We start from the raw sequence: 23,374 nt of genomic DNA, 5'->3' as shown, positions 1-23,374 counted from the left end.
TCAACAGTTCTTATGTTTTTTACCTTTATTATGTCAGTCACAGCTCACTTACTTTTGAATATACTGTATCAACCAGTACAGATGCGCACACACACACAAACACACAGCCATCCACCTCATTTCTGTACCTGTCTTCAACCGAGGAAGTAAACCTCTTTGATGGACAGTTGCAGGCTTCATAGAGATGTTTTCTGACACTGTGTCTTTCTCGCACAATTTCTTCCATGCATAATAGCGTCTAATTATGCAAAGTCCTGCCTCCTTTGACCTTAACTTTTAGGGTAGACTTCTTTAAGTTTTAGCCAATTAAAGACAGGATGGAAACACAATACCAGGTTCTTCTAAAAAGTATTTATCCTAAATCAGTGAGTCCCATGGATCCAGGCTTTTAGTGAAGGTGTACTTAGTTTATCCAATATTTATTTACTAAAAATTTCCTTAAAATTCCTTAAAGGAAATTAAACAAGTTGTAAAATGTCTTGATTTTGGAAACATATATTCATTGCCACAGCAGCCTTGGCAAGTAGCACTGTTCAATAATCATCACTTCCTGAAACCTGATGATGCAGACAGAAGGAAGTCCAGGTATTGGTTGACAGTAATCGATGGTGCCAAAAAAAGAAGGTAGTGTGTCAGCGGTGTCTGTGCGCACGTGACTCTGTCTTACTGTGCGTCAAGGGAGGGCGAGAGCTGGTGTGCATGTGGGAGACGGAGATAAACGAAATCGCTAAGGACTCCATTCCATCAGCACCTCAGCAAAGCAATGAGCCACACAGATTTACACACACATACACTGTGAGAGTAATGCAGTGACAAAAACACCAACAGCATATCGCTCACAAATGTACAAAGTTGTGTGTGTATGTGTGTGTGTGTGTGCAGACTGAATAAAAGATTTAGATGGACTGTGGTCTGTTAGTAAACATTCATGGGATATTAAGTGGCTCAAAAAGCCAAACAATTAAACAGTTACTGCCTCATGCTTGATAATAATTGGATGATGATTTAAGTGACGAAACAAAGCCATTGGCTGATAATTTGACTGCCCTTAGTTATTGATTAAGGTCCATACAGGTGCACTTTAACAAATAAGCAGTTTGTTTAAACAGTGGAGGTTGTGATATTTTGAATGACTGGTGAATGACAGGCACACAAAGACAGGCAGACAGGGGCCAATAAAAACTTCATGGGATTTGGAATTTGTCGCTCTCCCCTGCTTCGCACTGTCTGGAGTCGCTCTGCCTTTCATTTTCTTCATTTGGTCATTTTAAGACAAAGCTTGGTTGTAAAGTTTACTGCCTGTCACACTGTTGCTCCTGCAGTGCTCAGTGTGTGTACTGTGAGGAAACAAAAAAAGTGTGAGGAGTTGACTGACATTTTGTGAGTTGAACCGGGGTCTTCTGGACCGATGAACTTTTAGGAGGCAGCCGAATTTAATATCTTCATTATAAAACAGTAACTTAAAGTAAATCAATAATCAATTTGTCTGAATATAAATGATGTGTTTTGTTTCAGTAGTGCTACCTGCCTTTTATATCTGGTCATCAACACAGTGGCACAGTGGAGCTGACTCTGTATCACTTATTTTTTATCGCCTTTGCTTGCCCATGCAGTCTGTAACTGCTGGTGCACCCTCATAAATTTGAGAAGCCCCCTATGCAATGTTACTCTGGGACTGAGACAGGCTCATGAATGCAGACTGTACTGTGCTTTCATACCTGCAGATGTCTTTTTGATACATGTGCAACAAAGAGCACATCATCAAACAACAAGCCGTCATAAAAGCCCCCATCGACATTAATGCCTGAGTCTGTCCAAGGCTGTGACGAACTTTGGTAAAGGAGCAACAGGTAGTGAGACTTCTAAAAGAACAATGTTGATGATAAGAGCTAATACCAGTGCTTTAGTTATGCGATCCTGTGAACATAGTTGGCCGCATGTAAGCAAACTAGCATGTTTTTTTAAGCTCAAATACACAGTAAGGTTGCTTACAGTCCTCCATAACAGTTCCATCATGGCAGGCGTTCAAACATCAGGTCAGTTTCTTCGGACAGCTGAGGGCAGTGGTGTGTGGCATGTAATTCTTAAAGTATAGTCAGTTATATTGCTCAGCATGTATTTGTATGTATATGTGAGTGTTATGAGACCTTTTTTTTCAGTGGTTTGCTTTAAACAGCTCTATTATGGAAGGACAGTTATTTAACCACACAGCACAGTGATATATCACACTGTCTGCCTCTCAACTAGCCCAGCACCTTTAATTCTAAAGGGCACAGCCAGCTCAATTCCTTATGCATGGCAGAGTTTAATGCAGACTCATTTAGTAAACTCAACACAGACACTGCACATTTGGTAAAGACTACACACACACACAAAAGCAGGGATGTTTTTAGAGGAAGAATAGACTCATTCTCTCTCCCATAAAAACAAACCAGCATTTTATTATCCATCTCCCTAAATATTCCACTATATTCTCTCTATCTCTTGTCTGTTTCTATTCTACCTGTCTCTTTTCTCAAATTAAATTATTTCCTATGTTGGAATCCTTTACTATCAGAGACTGGTGATCTAACAAGCCCTCTCATTTTGATACCAAGAGTATGTATGTAATGTACATTCATACCAGTGTTTTCATGTTGTTTAATTTATTATTCCAAACTTATTTACCAAAATGCACATAAATACAATGTAATGATAATACCTGTATTGATCTCCTATATTGATACTTAGCCCAAGAGCAGGCTTATATTATCGGCTTCACATTTGTCCACATTAGAGACTTCAACAGGCTGACTCATTCAGGCTCAAAAATCCAGCTAAGTGCGGATGGAGTTCAAACTCATAGTGAAAATAGCGTACTTTTCAAATTTTGTCAGCTCTCTGTGGACATACAGTCATTCTCCCGGTGTCCACCCTCCAGCAGCTCCTCCGTCTCTCCTCCATGTCAGTACACAGATGGACTGATGTGAGGGCCTGAGTGGCTTTCATAGGGAAAGCAAAGTGGGAGAGAAAAGGACCCAAGCAAAGGAGCTCCTCAGAAGATTTTCAAGTGGAGAGCAGCGTTCTTTGCCCACCTCCTGCACATAAACACACACACATGCGCTTATACACTATCTTTCTCATTCCCTCCCTTCCTCTCACAAGAACCCTTCCTCTCCCTCTTGTGCACACACACACACACGTGCACGTACAAAACTGAGGTAGTTAGGGTGTCAAACACACACACACACACACACACACACAGGAGGAGAGAGAGAGGGTCCATTTTCTGAAGTGACCACCTAAGCCTTGAATGAGTGCTGCCCTTGGTTTTCTTGAGTGGGTGCCCCTTCCCACCCTCACCCAACCACCGCCACCGCCACCTAACCCTTCCAAGTGCCCCTTGCAGGTTACCATAACAACCACGACCTCTGGCACTCCACCAATTAGAAAACAATCAGCCTGGAGAGACCAGAGTGGAGAGAGCTTGAGAGAGAGAGAGAAAGAGAGAGGTACTGTTGCACATGAGTGAAAGCTAAGTAGAGAGCAAATAACATAAAAAAGAAAGAAACATAAAGAAAAAAAAGAAAGGTCTAGAGTGCATTTGGTTAACATCTTGCAAGGAGAAAGCATAGCTCTTCTTTAGCTAAGACAATTAAAATGCAGATTATAAAATGTCTTTGCTTATAAATCTGCTTGTTTGGAGGCTGTGTTAAAGAGGCATTAATTCAACTCTTTGGTCAATTTTGAGCCTGTAGTTTGAGGTGACTGTTGTATGTTTAATATGCTAAACTTAATGTCATGTTTTTATATGTAGGAACTAGAAAAAATAGTATATCAGTTGCTACTATTCCATGCCAGTGAAGTTGTTGTATTAAGCTGAACAAACCTCTGCTGGATCGTTAACAGTGTTGCCATTTACCAAAAAGACAAAGTTTCTGCTCTGCCTCCCTCTGCCTTCCCGATATTGGTCCATTTGTGTTTGTTTTGGGTTAGCTTTACTAAAGAGGATAAACATGTTGGAAGTGATTTTGCCATTGGCTTTCTCTTGTCCTACCATCTGCCATTTTGAGAAAAGTTTTTTTGTGTTTGTGCTGGAAGCGCAGCCGTCCTCTTACTGCTTTATATCATACAGTAATACTCCTTCCTTCTGTAGAGCAATCCAACAGATTTCCTGTGAGATACTTGTTAGTGTTACCCAGTGTAAGACACAGTGTAATGGTTTTTAGGCTCTTTGGTATTTGACTGTTGAAATGACACATAAAAGCTTACGGTATAGAATTTACACAGCTTTAACATATTTAAGCATAAATATATAAATGATTCTTGCCTTATTTCACAGAATACATGACCGTTGACAACATACTCTCCCAAAACATGTGTTAAGAGTCAAAATGGTGAAATAGAGGGAGTTCATGCAGGAAAGAGAGATGAGCTTTTAGCATTGCTTGGCCAGTCACTGGAGAGGCTTTCTTTCCTCCATGTTAATTAATCAGACATTCTCTCAGCTCATTGAGTGCCACATGCACACACAGACTCGCACACACACACTGTAGACTGGAGCTTTAGTGGGTGCCAGGTTGGTCTGTGTGAGTGCTGTTTACCCCATCACTTTCTTCTTGTAGGTAATTAGTCTTGGTGGGGCGGGGGCTTTGGGCGTGTGTGTGTTTGTGTGTTTGTGTATGAGGGGGTGTATCTTTGGTGGTGCTGGGTAGGTACATGATTTTGGCACTAATAAGCATTAAAGCAAATAATATAAGTCACGAAGAAAAGCTCATTAGTGAATGAAAAACTAAGGTTACATGAAGATAAAATGCACTTAAAAAGCTGCTGCAGCAGGAGCAGTAATTTGTAGTTCTGTTTCTTCATGTAGGTAAGAAAATGGCATTATTATGGAAACTCAGTGGAAAGAAATGTGGAATTTTCAGCAGACTGAAAAACCGAAAGAAGCAGGTAGATTCAAGGACCATGGTGGAGATGAAGTTTAGAGTGTTTTGGAACTAAAGCGAGGTAAATTGGAAGGTCAAGTGGGATTAGAAATAGAGAGGAAGGGAAGACAGGAGAAGGAGAGGGGGGAAGGGGTGAAACAGAAGAGAGGTATGGAGAAGAAAGACCCAGAATGAGTTTGGAGCTAAAGGAACAAATTAGTGGGTGGAAGTGCTGAGGGAACAGAGTGGATTTAATTCTAAAGGTAGGAAGAGAGGGATACAGAGTAGTGAAAATGGAGGATAAAGGTGAGGGAAAAGAAAGGGAGGATAAAGAAAATGGTTGAGGGTCAGAGCAAAAAAAGTGAAAGCAAAGGGGATGATTTGGAGGAGACAATATGGCGTCCAAATTTTGTGGGCTGAAAGGAGACGAGTAGACCCAAATAATTGCAGGAATGAGAAAAGTGGACCAACTTGTGAGGGTGAAAGGAGAAAAGAAGAGTTAGCGAGGGATTCAGAGGGGAGGAGAAGCTAAGTGGGTGTTTTGGGATAATTCAACAGATGAAATGGGGAAAGAGGTGGATGGGGTGAGGAGATGCAAGGAGAATGCAGGGGGTGAAGGGGGGTGTCAGTGAATGTCCAGGGCGGAAAGGGCAAATTAGACTGAAAAAAGAGATGGGAAAGTAGAAAAAATTAAGGGATAAACTGAACTGAGATGCTGAGAGCAGAGAATGTGAAGAGAGGTTGTATTTGGGAGGAGGGGACCGGCAAGTGATGGTTAGCAGACGAGAAAAGGGCCAGAGTGTGTGTTTTCCGGACTCAAAGCGCGTGATTCAGCTCGGCTAATAAGGAAAAGCTCTCAAGAGGCACTCGTCCGCTCCATCCCTTCCTCCCCCTTGCTCTCTTTCCTTCAATAGACCCTTTCTAGGTCTCTCTTTCCCCTGTTGCTCTCTCTTCCTCTCATTTATGATTTCCGCCTCTCGTATTTGCACAAGTAGTTCTCAATGAAAAATAAATTCCATGCAAAGGACATCCGCCTGCGCTGGAGCACGTACACGGTAAAAGGACACATGGGCACATACACTCAGGCTCTTAAAAGGACACACAAACACACTGAAAGTTTCAAGACACAAAAGATATGCAATCGTGGCACAATTAGCTTTGTACGTATTTCATGTTATTTTCTTTCTATAGAGATGGTGGTTGTTCCTGTACTGTATCTCGTACCCTTTTCATGCCCATATCTGTAATGAAAAGTTGAATTAGATTGGGATTTCAGTAGTGGGAACCTGTAGCTAAGCAACATGCACACACAGTTTTTCTGCAGTTTTGTGTGTGTGTTCTATGTCTCAGATCCTAACTAGCAAAGATTTTTATGCTTCATATGTAGTGCATTACTTGTTTCTTTGCAGGTGTGGCTCTGCTGTTTTACCATGTGTGAGAGAATGGATATTTTTTGGTGTGAGTTCTCCATCGTAGCAGCATGCGTGCACATAAATGCTACCCATTTCTGTTCACATCATATAACCTTGAAGTTAACGCCATGCCTTCTTTTTTTTAAAGAAAAAGTAAAGCTAATGTGTGAAGGTTAAGCTAACACATTTTTGGAAAGGTCAGGATAAATTACTATACTCAGGTTTGGGAGAAAGTATTCTGGTCATGAGGATTATGATTAAGGGTTTGCTTAATTTAATCTAATAAAACTACTCTGGTCAAGTCCACAGAGCCAGCAAATATTTGTTATATTAGCACGACCGAGAGCATTGAAGAGATGGGGCCATGTTAAAGTAAAGGTCAGCAGGAGTGGCTTCTCAAACCTTATGAGGATTCTTAGTCAAGTTCTTTGGCTTGTGTGCCTCTGGTCTCTGCTGGTTAATCAGCAGACAGAGACAGTTGAGAGTGAACACAACGCAAAGCAGGTTCAGTTATTGTCTCCTTTTTATTAAGCAAAGTCATCTCCGTTGCAGACCTGCAGTTTGCAGTGATTGTCACAGAGAATGAGAGAACATAAACAAACACAAGGTGAACTCTCCCATCTTTGTTCTTTATCACAAAGTGAGTAAAAGAATTAAAACAGAATTGCAGTGGGAAATATAAATGAAGCACAGTAAGACCTGATTATGTGCAGTACAGTACATCTCTCTGGTTTGGCTGTGGTGCTATCAACAAATTGAATATAAGCACTGGATTATGAATCAAACTCTACGCTGTAGGTATCTCTGATGAGACAGCCGTTAACCCCTTATGTCAAGTATAAATCCAGCTTTACAAAGATGCCATCCGCAGCTATTGTGGTTGGCAGAGGCATTAGGCAAATAGGCCTCCTGCCACACACTCACGCCTGTTAAAGTCAAAGGGGAATGTTGAGCCAGGCAGCCTGTCTCCATGATTTTATGCCAGCCAGTTTACCACCTGTAGCGCTCCCTCCCCTCTGTCTGTCACTAACACACACACACAAAGAAGGCTTGTCTAAATAATGTTATGCCAGACAGTTATCAGTCTGTACAATATGAACATACACAGATACACACACACACACACACTGATTGTCATGACGACAGGATGCCAGCCTCCTTTGCCATGTGCGCGTCTCTCTTGCACACGCAGGCATTTAGACAGCTAGTCTGATTGATGTCATGGCAGTCGATAGTGTGCTAATTACTCCCCTTGCTTCAACGGTGCCACGTAAGGAGCAGTGTTATATCCTGTTAGCTGCATTTGGAGAACACGTGTCACTTCCTGTTAGCCTCCCTTGGAGAAAAGAGAGCAACGGAACAACCTGACAAGCACATATATGTGCCCACACCACTTACACAGCCACAGTGTATTACCCAGTCTCTCTTTCACTCACCCTCTCTGCCCCTGTTCCTGCCCCTGTCTTTCTTTTTTTCTCCCCCCTCAGACCCACCTGCCAGAATTGGTGATCTTTTGTTGTCAAACTTCATTAGTAGAGACGTCAGCTAATTAGAGCCAAGCAGAAGCCTGGGAGATTAGGAGGAGGAAGATGATGAAGGGCGAGACGAGGGAGGAAAATGGAGGCAGGGCAGAGAGAGATGGAGATGAGCAGATGATGAAGAGATTAAGATGGAGTGGGAGGGAAGGAGAGATGGAAATGACAGCAGAGATGATTACCTGCACAAACCGTGGGGGGCAGGAAGAGGCGAGAGAGTGAGAAAAGGTTGAATGCAGGTGTGAGAAATTGGAAATAGAAGGAGAGGCAGAATTGTGAATATTTACTGCTCTAAATGGATCACAGTAAAGGAAAATGTGAAAAGAAAATTGAATACATCACAGAAATGCCAAAATGACAGAATATACACAGTAAAGAAGAAAACACATATCCATTTTGCCAGATGATGCACGATGACTCTGACTGATTAAGTTGTTTTTGTTACTTGCGAGCAATCCAGTGCAATCCAACAAGAAGCCGAGCGAACCAGAGACACAAGACACAGGGAGAGATAATGCATTGACCTGTGTCCGTTGCTGTGGTCTGATAACGATCCTCTACTCTACAACTAGACACCAGGGAGAACACACACAGACCAGCACACATTTGTGGACCTGTGGAAAGAAAAAGACTACAACTCCCTCTTGTCATCATCAGTCAATATTAAGCTTCATTTCCTCTGTTGTTCTCCCTCACTGTTATCGACCGAGGTTTGACTCCCGTCATTACCGAGAGATGATACCAGCCAAAAATACTTTTTAGACTGTTCAATTATGAGTTCAAATTGTTAAAATACTAATTAATTCTGTCTCCTGTGGAACAGCATAAAGAATTATATTAAAGTTGTATTGAACTGAATTGAGTATAATTAAGTTAATTCATGCAATTTGTATCCTTGAGTAAACAAGTTTAAGGTCCCTGCCTTATTACATCTCATTTAAATAGGAAGTCAATGTCCATTTACTGTTGCACTTAAAGGGTAGAGACAGTCATCCCTAACTCTGACATTTCTAAAGCTTCAAGCTTCAAACAGTTATTGTTCGCTGCATTGATCAGCGTCGGCAGGATGCAAAGTCACAGATTTCCTACTTTCTTGAAAAGGGTGAAGGAGCCATTTATATACAGTATGTACCATCTCTTAAGCTTTTTAATCAATTGCAGTTTATGTTTTCAAGCTTTATTGATTTTTCCAAATGGCTATCATGACTTTGTGTTTGCACTAATGAAAGGAAATCTGACTTTACTACTTTGCTTTTTTTTTTTTTTTTTTTTTTTTTCAAGAAGGTCAACAGCTCTGCCAATGGGTAACATTTTTATCCTTTTCTTCCCTCCAAGAATAAAAGACTGACACACACACTCTGTCTCTCTTGGACACACATGCTAATATTTGGGAGATAAGATACAATTTTACTTCCTCTGATACCAATTCATCCGTGAAAGAGATGTCACTATACTCTATTTTGGCATTATTTAGCCTCTCGTTTTTCTGTGCACGTACCAACACACATTCTCATGTACACATAGGTGCATAGATGAGATAAATCAGACCGAGCCGAGAATCAGAGTAGCATATTTCCCCTGTGCCACATCTAAGAGGAGGCTATACATCACTTGTGTGCTGTCCATCTGTGTATGTGTGCAGCTGAGCACTTACATGTGTGTGTTGCTGCTTGTGTGGCAGACTACACTGGCATTTTCTGTCAGGTTTATGAAACATTTCAACTCAGAATCATCTGTTGTAGAACAGACGTCTGCATGGCCTGTCCTTTTATACAGTACCCATCTTTTCACCTGTCAGTCTGTGTCCATAATTAATTTTTCCAATAGAGGGAAAATGCCAATGCCAGTAGATCTTCAGGTGCATATGACAAATCAATGTGTTGTCAGTATACCAGCACCAGTGTTGCTAATGGATTTGCCACATCACTCTGCATGGTTTTTAATTATTAATGATCTTATTAAGCCAAGCCTACAGTCAGCCAGGCTGATAATGCCTTTCCAAGGTATTTACACTTAACACAAGCATTAAAGTTTAAATAAATAAAACCTCTTTCAGAGAATTAAAACCCTTGCATGTGCATTTTTCCTGAATGGATTGTGTTACTACAGGATTTGACAGATCTCACATTATGTAATTAAAAATTAATGTTAAATATACATGGCCTATGAACACATGTTGCTCTTCATCCTGCCCTCAACACCAGAGTCTTGCTTTTAGATGGCAAGATCCCAAACCTGATTTAAAGAAAGCCTGAAAACACATTTTAAAGGTGTAACTTAAAAAAAAAAAAAAGAAATTGCACCTCTTATAACCAGTCTTGTAAATATTTATAGGCTTTAATGACAAGGACGTATTCCTTTACTGTGGACATTGATATATTTTAGGGCGTATCTCGCCATGTTATTAATGGAACAGAACTCTTAATTATTAATAGTGGCATTATTAACAGCTATGCCGAGTTTCAGATTCTGATTTTAAACATTTATAGAATTATTATTGGTGTGACAGAGCAAGAGCAAGAGATTGATCTTCCCCTGTGTGTGTGTGTGTGTGTGTGTGTGTGTGTGTGTGTGTGTGTGTGTGTGTGTGTGGTGTGTGTGCGCTTGAGAGAGAGAAAGAGAAAAAGAGTTTGTTCTCCTCTGCTTCTATTTTGAACATGCAAGCCTTAAACATGACTTATTATTTTAGGCTTTAGAATCAAACAGTAATATTCCAAAGTGTATGACATACTCATCTGGAGTTACTCCTGACGTGAAAGTTTTTGGTAATTAAAGAAAAAGCATTGGCAGGTTTTAGGTACACAGTCATCCATTGTATCACACACAAGCACAGAACAAAGCTTGCTATTTTGCCGTTACCACATGAACCATTGCTTGTGGTGTTTAATGACCACAATGGTAGTTAAAAGTGAAGTCATACAATTCTGCTTCTTTTATGGCTTGCTTGTTTCTCTAAAACCAATCAATAACTTCCTCTGGTTCCTCAGTATGTGGTCATGGAAATGTTTGCATGGATGTGTGTTTGTGCTGCTGTGTTAGGTACGTCTGTGTTTATCATATTTATTTCTTCTTGAGCCCACCCTCTTCCTTTTATGTGGGGTCATAAATCGTATAAAGCACCCTTTGTGCTTGTGTGCACTAAGGAGTGTTTATGTGTGGGCATGCATCTGTGGGCATAAAATGAATGTTGTGTACATTTATTCTTCCAGGCTCCTCTGTCAATAAAATAGAGCAGAGGGTGAGTGTGTGTGTGTGCATGAGAATATTTGCATGAGGTGTGTATCATCTGCTGCTCCTTGTGATACAGTTCATTTCTGCTGTGATGCATAAACATGAAAAAGCACAGCAAAGACGAACACGCACAGAAGTATACAGCAGAGTAGAAAAGAACAGAACTTGACCGTAGGACTATCTGAGCTTTGTTTGTAAAATTTTGCTACAAACAGCCAGTATGTACAGACAGTTATCTACACCTAGCTAGGACTGTGTGCTGGTACAGTACAGGATGTGTGCAGAGTGTACCTGTCTATGTTTGTGTTAAACTCTAAAACTGATGGAAAAACTTTTCAAAGCTCCATCTCTCTCTGTTCCTTTTCTCTCCTTTTTTTCCTCATTTGTTTTTACATCTTTCCCCTGACTTTATGGGCAATTGTGGGAATTTTAAAATTCACTAGCAAGTTCTGTTTGAACACAGTTTGAGCCTTTGTTTCATTTCTCACCTTTAACCGTCTTCCTTAATTTCTAATGCATCCAAAGTTTGGAGTGGCCCTCATTAAAGAGTGTGTTCCATGAGAATCTGAAAGGGCAACAGAAACCATATAAAAACACTTACATGTTGTGTTGAGAGCTACTCAGTTTAATGATGTGTTACCACTCTCTGTTTTTAACTTTTCTCTTGGTTTATGAGGTGCTCTGGGTAGCCATCCTTGTATTTGAGACAGCACTGCTTTCCAGGAGTACATTCAATCAGAAAGGGGAGGTCACAGGGTAAAGGTGGGAGGAAAGGAAAGATGTGGGATGTAGTATTGATTGCCTATAAACATGAATGTTTATTTCTGTCTATTTCTGTTATGTGATAACCTTGTGATGAGTTGCCAGTTCGCCTCAGGTGTATCTCTCCGTTCACACTACCCTACAGTCCCTGTGATGCTTAATAAGGTGCTAAAGACAATAAATACAATTACATAAACAGTTTTGATTCTTAAAAGAGGACAATTTGGGATTTACTCACCTGATTAAATGATCAAATAAAACATGGAATGCCAATTCAATAAGAAAAGAATTGTAAAATAAAATTCTGAATAGAAAAAGGAAAATCAAGACAAAAAAAGTGTCTCTTGGTCATGAGGTGCAGTTAGCATCTGATTTCACTGTGCTCCAAATCTACCCTTTGCACAGTAGATGCTGTGTGTTACTGCTGACACAGCTCTCTCTCACTGCGGCTAGAATATGGAGCAGACACACACACACAAACACACACTGATACACACACTGACATTAGATTGTGTTTCACCACAGTGCAGTCCTCAGTACAGTATATACCATACATAAATGCATCTTCTCTCAATCTACTGTCACTCCAGTACCTCCAGTGAATTTTAAATGGGAAAAGAGAATGAATGACAGACAGGCAGTGCACTGTTTATTCTGTATTTCAGATTTGTATATTAAATATCGTCATAAATAAACATAAATAATAATAAAAATAGATTATACAGGTCTAAGAGGGAGTAGTAAAGTAAATGGAGATGCTAACAAGAGGAATTTTAAACAAAGTGTGACATGATTTGTGATGTGAGACCAGGTATAATGTGTTATCAGAGCTGTAGATATTACACTCATTCTCACAGCTCTCTGGGTTTATTGTTTCAATGAGATGATGGGTAATGAAAGAGCAGGTCTAAATAAGAGAATAGGTGAAGAGAAAATGGGGACAAAAGAAGAACTAATGTGTGAATGGAATTTATATTTTAGAAAAATAACAACACCGGAATATTGTGCTTTTCCAGCAATCTTATTCTTAGCATTTTAACTTTGATTTTAAGTAATGTTATCGGTTTGAATGTAAGTCTGTCTGTTAATCTGCTAGCAGCCTGAGTGTGCCACGTCATTGTCTATCATGTTGCTAACCATCTTATTACATTGCTTCTGGTATCTAATATGGTGTAATTTTGTAGTTTTCCCCACTCCACCGTCATCACTGTGGAATGCCTCTGTCTCCCAATGGCCAGACGAACATGGGCTTTTTTTTCTCCTTAGCTAATCTGTTTTTTTGGGCTGTGTGTGTAGACACTGAATCACTGTGGCAAATCTGAGAGAAACTGTTAAGAAGAAAATACACACACGCACAATCAATGTAAACTCAGGGAGGAGGCCCATCATGACAGATTTTAACCTAAAGTAATATAAATATAGAGTGCATACTGAATGTTTTCATGTGCACTACTTATATTTTTGTTCATTTGTGAGTTTGTGTGTAGCTAATCTGTGTTTGGACCTTAATGTTAATGTGCATGAAGACTGGCTCTCGTCTTCAGTGTTTCTCACCTGCGTCAAACTGTGGAAAACAGGAATGCTAGGCAAAGTCTAGCATAAGATTTTTAATTGTTAAAAACGTATTTTTGACTGCGGTTTTTCAGTTTCACAGAAATAAATACCCTCAAATATAAAACAGACCAAAATTATTGTGAAATTATGGGTGACGTGCTGAGTATTGGCAAGAAGGTCAGAAGACATAGTTTGCAGAACGCCTTGGAGAAAAGGGAGAGAGTGGGTTGCTATTTTTCTGACTTTTCATAAATCCTGACGCTACATCAATGTGTTTTTCCTCCTTCCACCAACTTGGTTCAAGAAATTGCACACAGCAGTTTTAATGGTGCATATGGGATCATATGTGTAAGATATGGTTTTCCGTATTTCCATTACGTGTGGGTGAGTCGATATGTGTGTGTGTGCGTGACTCACAAGGGTGCCCTGGGTTCAGTGTTGATGTGCTGCATATTTCCTCTGTTGACAGAGAGAAAGAATATTCATAGAATGATTGATGTTTTTGTTTTCTTGGCTTTTGCAAGAGAAAAAGAAAAACATGGAAAAGCAGATAGAGATGTAGGCAGTCAGAGCGATTAAGAGATTGATTTTTGTGGGTGGGCGTGTGTGTGTGTGTGTAGTGCGTGTTCGCACGCACGCACGTGGGTGCGCATGTATACAGGTGGGTCTGTCTAGTCTTTATTTCTGCCGTCAAACTTCTGCAGGCTGATGTCAGGAAAATTGCTAAACAAAGGGCTTCTGCTGGCAGTTCATCAGCTGTCTGGTGGTGATACTAGACTTCTCAAAGTTTTTTTATGTTATATTGATACCAGTGTGATTCAGTTGTAATGTCAAAACACGCAGCAACCTTTAACTGGTCACTGCCTTGACTGTTTCACTATCAAACTTGCTTGTTTTTAAGATCTGGAATCCCAAAATGATACTGAATTTAATCTGTTTTAGGCCTGAATATTCTCCACAGACACCTCAGATGTGTAACAGCTTAATTAACCCAATTTCATTTTTGTTTTCAAAACAATCTAAAAGCATATTTCTCAAATCATTTTTGTGTGCTTCTGCATGTGTAGCAGTGTGGACAGGATCCAGCAGCTAAGAAGAGAGTACCAGCAGGCCAGGAGAGAAGGAATGGTGCCACCCTATGAAGAGCTGGACCCACGACGCAGAGGGCACGAAAACGACGCACACAGGGTAAGGAGCCAACACACACACATACGTTCACACACACACAGGGAAGCACAAAGTTGTTTAAGTATGGATCAGATATGTAGCATCACAGTCCATGACTTGAACCCTTTTCTGCTCTATGTAAATTTATTGCACTCGTCATCAGTCCGTCCATCATCAAGTTGTCTTTCCATGAGATAACCATGAATAGTGTGAGCATGTACTATTTTCTATCAGCTATCAGAGTGATCACTGCCTTTATTGCGTCTGTCGAGTGATCAAGGCCCTTTAGCTGTCAGTCGCAACTTGCTCTTTTGACGCGAATGGCTCCTGTGGGCCTTGAGCTGGTAGGACTGATACGATCCACTTCTCCCTGAGGATGAGACGCAGAGGAGATGAGCGGAGGTTTTACTCGCTTGTCATCTTGCAGGTCCTGTTTTTCAAATCACAGAATCCTAACCACATCCTCCTGAGCTCGGGCTGCCTGAGTCACGCTGTAAAAAATCTCCAAAAACACGTCTGCGATGCCGCAATGACGGTAAATTATTAATGTGGTAACGAGAAATCACCTCCCACACTGGTACCAGGTGTCACCCTGCTATGATTTTGTTTGCAGCTGCTGCTAACCAAGTGTGAGTCCTGCTATTACAAACGTGTTGCTAGGTATCAGATTTTGTTTTTATTAGTCTGACAGTGTCATTGTTTTGCCATATCTCTTGGTCAACCAGACAGTGACAATATGTTCCTTCTTACCTGCTGCTACTCATTTTATTTATTTTCTTGTATGTCAGTGGTAATGGCACCTCTGCTTAATGTATAAAGTCTAGACTTCTAGACGTCAAGTAAGACTCTATGAGTTTTTATGGTTTGTACTGTAAACAGAGTAGGTGCAAAGCAAAACCTGTGAAGTGTTTGACAGTTTAGTATCAGGCTAGTGGTTTATTCCAGGTTTCACAAGGCTCTGCTGCATTATTTCTACCACTGTTGACTTTTTCAGACACAATTTATTTAAACAAAACTTTTATTTGTCACTCGACATATAAACACAAGTAGGAGAACAATCTCAGCCTGGGAGTTGATGTCATGGAAAATCTAGATTATTTATTAGTTATTGTCAGCAAATGTTAAAACTCTGTGGGGATACACAATGATGCAGGCGATTTCAGACTCCTTATTTGAACGAAGAAAAACCTTCATTGTTTTTCCCTTCCTGTTAACAAAAGCAAATCTTAATCACGCTCTTTCAGGCACACAGTGGAGTTGTCATTGAGTACAGTTTGTCTTTCCAGTACACACACAACACCCGGTCTCTTTCTACCTTACTTCAAAACCAACTTCACTGCTGTTTAAATCAAGTGCCTCCTGAATTGTATTTTGCCTCTTCTTGTCACACTGATATTCAAGCTTTGGTGGCTTTTTAGGGAAAGAGAGAAAATCGTCCAGAACAAACAAAATTAGTTCTTCACTGTGGAGCTAAAATTAATCTCGTATGACAAATGGACAGGTTTATTGCAGCATATCACATTTAAGCACTCAACCATGATCAGCACTTCAATTTAGCTCAGCTGGACAGAGACAGAAGCTTTACTTCTGTGGACCCTGCAAAATGAACAATTGAATCCAGTTCTTTTTGAACAGCATTTCATAATTTAATCATGTATTTAATTATTATTGTTTCCACATCTAAGATGCAGTTTGTTAATAGAATAACATAAAACACTTCAACGGCTTTGAACGCTGAGGGGAAGACCTTTTTGTGTCCTTCTGTGTAACTATGTGTAATACTTAATGGAATTACAGGGTTAGGGTAAGTCCTCAGGGTTATGTAAGAAAAATATATTATGTGCTTGTACAATTAGAACAAAGGAAGTCAGTGCTGCTTGCATGAACCCACATACCAGGAAATTATACTCTGAATGTAATAATTAAGTCAGTGCATGAATAGAGGTAGTGGTCTTCCTACAGGGTATATCTCAGGTCTTGAAAAGTCTTAAAAAACACTGAATTGTGTTTCCTTAAAAGAGGGTTTTTAAAAAGTCTCACATTTCATTTAGAAATTTCCAAAATATTTTTTCTTGCTTCTCATAATGTTTGATAGACAAGTAAAAGACCCCTCCCACCAGTCCAATATAAAGCCAGACTGACACAAAACATTAATTGTAGGCCTTATTGTTTTTCAGTTTTCGACCAGTTGGACCATGAACAAAGTATTGAACTGCATCCTCAGCAGCCTTAAGTTTAATTTGGAAAACTTCTGTCATAGTTACAAGAACATATTGCTATCACAGCATTTTGTGTTAACAGGTGGAGCCAGCATCATTTCACTGTAGTTGTTGTAACTCCCTGTTCGTCACTTAGTGGAATGATGGTGCTTTGTTCCTCTGTAGGATTATGTGAAATGTCATTGCGTATCTGTATAAGTAAAAACAAGACAAGCTTTAAAACAAGGAGGAGTTTTTAAAACATTTTCATTCTGAGAATAACTGTTAATGGGGCCACAGCAGGTGTAATATGATCCCATTAAGCAGCTCTACATACAAGTTTGATCAGTTAATCAAGAAACTAATCAGCAGATTAGTTGATAATGAGAATAAGTTGCAGCTTTAGTTAATAGTGTATTTTAGATTTATTATGGTTTCTAGGGTGCACTGAAGTGGCTTTCAATGAATTTGACTTTTATGTAACAAAATACTGAATTTGACATTGAATGATTCAGAAGTGTAGCACCTTGTGTTTATCCAAACTTATACGTGCCCCACTTTAATTCAGATCTAAGAGTCATTTGGTTTGTGACCAGCTAGGGGCAATCTCCTTTACCCTGCGATCGATAGCGGCACATTACACCGTTCTCTGCCTCCAAATGAGAAAACTTTTTTGTTGTTTATAAAGCAGGGGGTGAGAGCAATTAGCATGCTTCAGAGGTGAAAATTAAGTTTGAAGTTTGTAAGTTAAAAAAAGGAAAAGAAAAAAATCAAAAGAAAAACAGACCAGTAGCAGTTGCCACAGGGCCTAATAAGCCCCTCTCATTAAGGATGATGCATTTATTAATTAAAGCAGAGGCGATTATTTACCTGACTGGCTTTCTGTGGGAAGGGTAGAGGGAGAAGTAATGGTTATGGAGGTGAGCCGATGGCAGTCTAATTCAACTTCATGTTTATTGGTTTGTTTGTTTCTCCTCAAGACGTTTTTATTTTTTGCATAGGATTTGCTGAATGGCTATGAAAAGTAAAAGCAATGGAAACTTAAGAGTAGAGAGAGAGAGCGAGAGGAGATAAAGGCAGGCAGAGAGACAGAGAGAGAGTTCCTCATGCAATGTTGCCACTGTATTTTGAGTGTGTGTGTGTGTGTGTGTGTGTGTTTCTTCCCCCTAAGGCTCCATTACCATCTCATTGATTCATGGTTATGGGTTAGCTGTCTCCGCTAGCAAAATTATGTTTGCCTAAAAACAATTATCAAGCATCAAAAGCCACACCACAAGTTTGTTTCCAAGTGAGTGCATTGTGTGCTTGTGGGTGGGTGTGTGTATTTTGGAAGACAACAACAGACTTTCTCCCTAAGGAGAGGGGAACTAAATCAACAGGGTGCTGTTGCTGTTGTCACACACACACACAATCCTACACAGAGGGTATGGAAGCCAATTGTTATGGTGGGCGGTGTGACACAGTCTTTATTATAGGATTTAATTACAATGAAAAGCTTTCATCTAGTTTTTTTCCTGTACTTTGGGCTTTAATATGTGTGTTCATTTACAGTTTAGTCATTTAATTACTAATGGCATTTTGTAGTATGATGTGCAGTGAAATAGCTTTGAAACCTCAGAGTTAGAACACACACTGTGCTGTTTTATTTGTCTTCTTCCTTAAACTTTGTGAAGAGTTTACTGGGCATATACTCACTTTTATCTTCTTCTTTATGTTGCGAAAGTGTTCACCTGAAACTTGTCATTAGTTGGGGATTAAATGCGTTGCTCAAGAGTATTTTAATGGTCTTTTTCCTTTTTCCTCAGTGAGTGTGTTCTTGCTTTTAAAAACACGTTGGAATGAGTGTGCAACTCTGCACTCATGGGACTTGTAGCCAGGGGTCAAACACTGCATTAGATAGTTATTCAGACTACTTATCTCTGTTCTTTTGCCCATTTTCTAAATATGTCCCTCTTAAAGTGCTTCAAACAATAGCAGCATTTCAGGAATAAATTGTAGAACAAATCTGAATAAGAGGAGCCATTTAGTCCAAGTCAAAACCGCCCCCACAAGGATTGGCAAAACAAGAGCAAATGTGTTTTCTTGTCTGAAGGTGAAAGTGTTTTATCGTCATCCCAACCCACAGGTGATTCGTCTCTTTATCTGTCTCCTCAATTCACATCTTTATCTTTGTCTTCCTGTCTGCGTCCTCCCTCCAATTCCTGTTATTTAGAAAAAAAAATTCCCATGGTTACAACAAGACAACTAAAGCTGTGTGGTAGTGGTGTCATCAGACTATGAAGTTAATGTTTGATCACTTGTATTTGAGCCAACCATAAGAATTTATCTTTTTGGGAGGTCAGAATATTGTTTTTCTGAATATTTTTAACTAATTTGATGAACAAATATGTTGTGTCACAGAAGCACAGGAAGAAAATACTTTTTTCTGCCAACACAAGTAGCTATTTCCCCCTGTCTATTAAAGTTATTATTCTGCATGTATAGTACGTCTCCTCCAACTGGAGAGGTGGGAAAGATGTCTAATTTATCTTTTGCCACCCTTAGGAATTATGATTAAGACAACAAACATGGCATTTGTTCGTCCAGGTATCTGCTGTCCTCCCTGGTTACACTGATCATCATTTTAGTTTTTTCTCCTTTTTCTTTTCTGATGTGCTTTTAACCCTTTAGCCTTTCATTTGTGAAACACACACTTCACAAACACCTGATCTATCGAGACTAGTGGTTGGTAAGTCCCCAAAAGTCCTTTGCCCTTGTTTGCAACTTGGTTTGACTTTACTGTTGTCATGGTAACAATAATGCAACTTGAGGCATTTTGGCATAAAAACTATTTGTTTAGGTTTTCAGTTAAAATAAGTAGTAGTTCTTTAAGTTTAGAAAGCCGTTGCGGTCACATATACTGCGTCGCCTGACGCTGCCGTCATGATCACTATGGCTGCTAGAGGTCACCTAACAGTAAAATGCAATTATGGGTCCTAATAAGCTGCACACACAAACGACCCATGGGGTTGTTTTCTATAGGATGGCAGTCTCCCAAGTCTACATCTGTCTTAGAATTATTGTTGTCTTGGTCTGTGACTGTCTGTGATTGTCAGTGACTTCAACACATTATCTTTGGTGAAGTGAAAAGTGAGTAGTCAGTTTTGGATGATCAACAATAAATATTTTCCATTCAATTCTGATTGATTTACTATTATTACTAACTATTATATAGACAATTAGAATGTGCATAGATTGTTGAATGAGTGTGTGATACCAGTAAACATTATTATTTTCATCCAAACATTACTGATTCAACATGCGTAGCTAGTGTCAGTATTATTCTAGACATAATGAAGAGTAGTTTTTTATGTCATATAGCACAGCTGTGCTGTTCTCAGTATGCCAGTTTGCATACTGAAGAAAGATAACTGAATAACTCATTAAATTGAATCACTGACTGTTATTTTTTTTTTATTTCTACAATCCATTCATCCATCTGTTTTCTGTTCAGCGTCAGGGTGCCTGAAGATGATCCCAACATGTATTGAAAGGCTGAAACAGCAGGTACACCATGATCAGGTTGTCAGTTTATCATGGGGCCATCACACGTTTAGACAGAAGAATACAACCACACTCATATTCTTACCTACAGGGAATTAACATTTGATCTGTATATCTCTGGAATGTGGGAAGAAAACCCATCGACTGATCGACTGGCAGATCAAAAGTCTCTGAATTGGGATTGTGGGTTTGGAAAAAATAAGGCTTCACTGTCTTGAATTGTTTCACCATCCACTCCTGATACTGTATAGATGTGTGTGCGTGTATGTGTCTGTGTGTCCAGCCAGCTGTTCCCTGCAGTTCTTTATTTTTTTCCAGTCAACAAAATGTCCTCTCCGCCTAATGAGGCTTTGAATTCAGAGTGAACAGAATCCAAGTAGACAATCAGAAGGTTTTTATTTACTAATTTGATATTTAATTTCCCCTTCATTCACATAAAGACATGCACGCACACACACGTGCAGTCCTGAAGGAATCAGTTTAGAGCTTGGCAGTAAGTCAAGTCATGTAATGTATTTTACATCCTCCTCAAACCCAAGGCAAGTTCACTTTTACTCTGCCAGCCATTTAGCTTAGATCAGGTGAACTTGGAAGAACTACATCATGGTCTTTCTCATTGTTTAGTCAGATAATTTTCCAGCTTTGTCACTGCATGATTAAAGCCTAGCAACACTGTTGTTAACAGACTGTATGGTACTGGCTGGGTTTGACTTTTGAACATTTAACTTTTGGGATTTTTGTCGGGGTTGTTACTCATACAGAAATGTTTCATTTACCCTTTGTTGTTCTAAGGGTGGCACCAAAAAAAAAAAAAAAAAAGAGGTTTTCCTGGAATTGCAGTTGGGGTAGCAGCCCTTTTTCTATGAAGGTAATCATGTGCAGGCAACATTTGAACGCAGAGGTCACTATTGTCTTCAGCAGGTCTAGGCAACACATATGGAACACATTCAGTTTGGTTGACATTGGCACTGAAGATCAAAAATGGAAAAATGCCCCGGACGTACAGTAACACTGGCAGAATTGCTCATCTGTGTCGCCTCCAAATGTTGCCCATGCAAGGTTATAAGAGGATCTTGTATCATATCCTGTTGTTCAAGACTGAATTCCCTGTACTGTCAGAGCAATGTCCGGATTCATTTTATAATGTGTGTGTGTGTTTCTGGAATTTCTTTTTGTCTTTGGTTCAAGGTCTCGGTCCCCTGAACTGTGTCCAATATTCTCCCTAACCTTGTCACTGTTACCATCCAGAGACAGGCACACCATTGTGTGATTCACAATAGAATTTGGGAAAATCCCGGCACACAATTCCCACAACCTTTCTTATTTTTATCTTCCTTTTTTGCCCATTTTAAGGTCACAACTGTGAAATTTCTTCTTTTTTTTTCCTCACTTCTGTTCATGTTTTTTCTTAATATCAGTCACCTCAACCAAAATATACTTTAAAAATACTAATTTACCCTGCCTAACATTTTAAGGACCTCATGCAAGCTTTAACAATTGTGTGTACTCTCTGTACAGTTGAAAACATTATTTTCACATTGCCCCTTTCATGGTCTCGACACCATCTTTTAAAACCACTGCCTCAGACAAACTTTAAATAGGTCAGAAATGCTGGGACACAGACTTTGGCGAAGACAGAAAGCCTTCTCACCATGATAACACAGTTCAGTGCCACAATCTGTATGTATGCGGGCACATTAGTCATGAGTATCACCCACTGAGACCCATGACTAACAATGAACACAGTTTTTCCATCCTGTACAAGGGAGAATAAAACAGTGGCAATGCAGAGAATATCTCTCTATTTGGAGTGCAGGGTGAATTCAGGTCTCTGATTCTTCAGGCGATACTCTCTTTTTTTCCCCCAATATTTTTCTCACTTCTGGGAAAACTTGTCCTGTGAAAGAATCAGCTTGTTTCATTGTGTTATTCATGTTTAACCATGAAGATATGAATTACCTTTTGTTGTGACACCACATAGACATTAAATTGGACTGAGACACACAATATCAAAGCAAGTCCATTCATTCATTAAGGTTGAATTTCTGACCTTCAGTACAGTGTGTCTCTGGATCTGTGCATCTATAGTGCATAGTGAACAATAGGATAGGATTTGCAGCCTTTTCCATATGCAGTGATTTTAGAGCAATGCATCAGGATAATGATCCTTCCAGCTAAGGCAAACAAGCACTGTTTATGGCCAAACAGTGAAATGTTCTACATTGGCCAAGTCAGTCATGTGACCTCAGTCCCACTCAACATGTCTTTCACTTGATGAAGACTAAACTCAAGGTGAAAATCCCCAAAACAAGCAAGAAGTGAAAATGGCTTAGAGTGACTAGCACTGCTTAACGTCATATGGATGCTAAATGTTTGATGACATCTAACATTTGAAGACCTCGTTGAGTTGTTGTCCACAAGGGATTTAAGTTCATTTAAGTGTCTGAAATATTTAATTACTTTGGGTATTACATACAAAAAGGGCTTTAATTGTTAAACTTCCTCTGATTAAAACTGACAGTTAGTACTTTTACCTCATCGTATTGGCGCCATACCAAAACCACGTCCTGGAGTACAGCGCCAATACAACAAAAAAAATGTGTCACCGTCTTTATACTTTCTGACTGCACGAATGGTAGTTGGTAGTCCACATAAATCAGCCTTTACAGATAATAACTCCAGTTACAGCTTCTGCTTGAATGAAATTTGTTCTGTCAGAATAATGCTGTAAATCTAGGCCTCTAAAATAAGATATTTTGCCCATACCATGGAGTTGTACCTGACAGACTTTTATATTTGTCATTTTATAGCCATGCTGGTGCAGACAAAACCCCTTTGCCCTCTTTTTCTGCACTCACTCACACACAGACACACACATACAGCCCTTTCCTTCATGACCTCGAAACTGTTCTTGTGATTTCAGCCATTATAAAACAGAAATAGGCGCACTACCTTGGGTGTTTTATATGTGGACAGGCAGGGGATCGAACCCCAACCCTCTGTTTAGCAGAAAAGGACCGCAGTAAACCTTGTACCTGATTGTGGCTCTTTGTTATAACAGACAG

General features: G+C 39.7%; 1 protein-coding gene across 1 annotated transcript in view; it reads left to right on the top strand.

The window, feature by feature from the left end:
- LOC108902825 (partitioning defective 3 homolog B-like) overlaps nucleotides 1-23,374 on the top strand; it is a 173,677-nt gene that overhangs the window by 109,431 nt on the left and 40,872 nt on the right. The window contains 1 exon segment of the mRNA XM_051070118.1: nucleotides 14,469-14,589. Within this exon segment, the coding sequence (XP_050926075.1) occupies nucleotides 14,469-14,589 (121 nt within the window).

This window comes from Lates calcarifer, linkage group LG1 (genome assembly GCF_001640805.2).
Source record: "Lates calcarifer isolate ASB-BC8 linkage group LG1, TLL_Latcal_v3, whole genome shotgun sequence".
In the NCBI taxonomy this organism is placed as follows: Eukaryota; Metazoa; Chordata; class Actinopteri; family Centropomidae; genus Lates; species Lates calcarifer.
The sequence above is the reverse complement of the archived record's forward strand: the minus strand, read 5'-3'. Positions and strand labels throughout refer to the sequence as shown.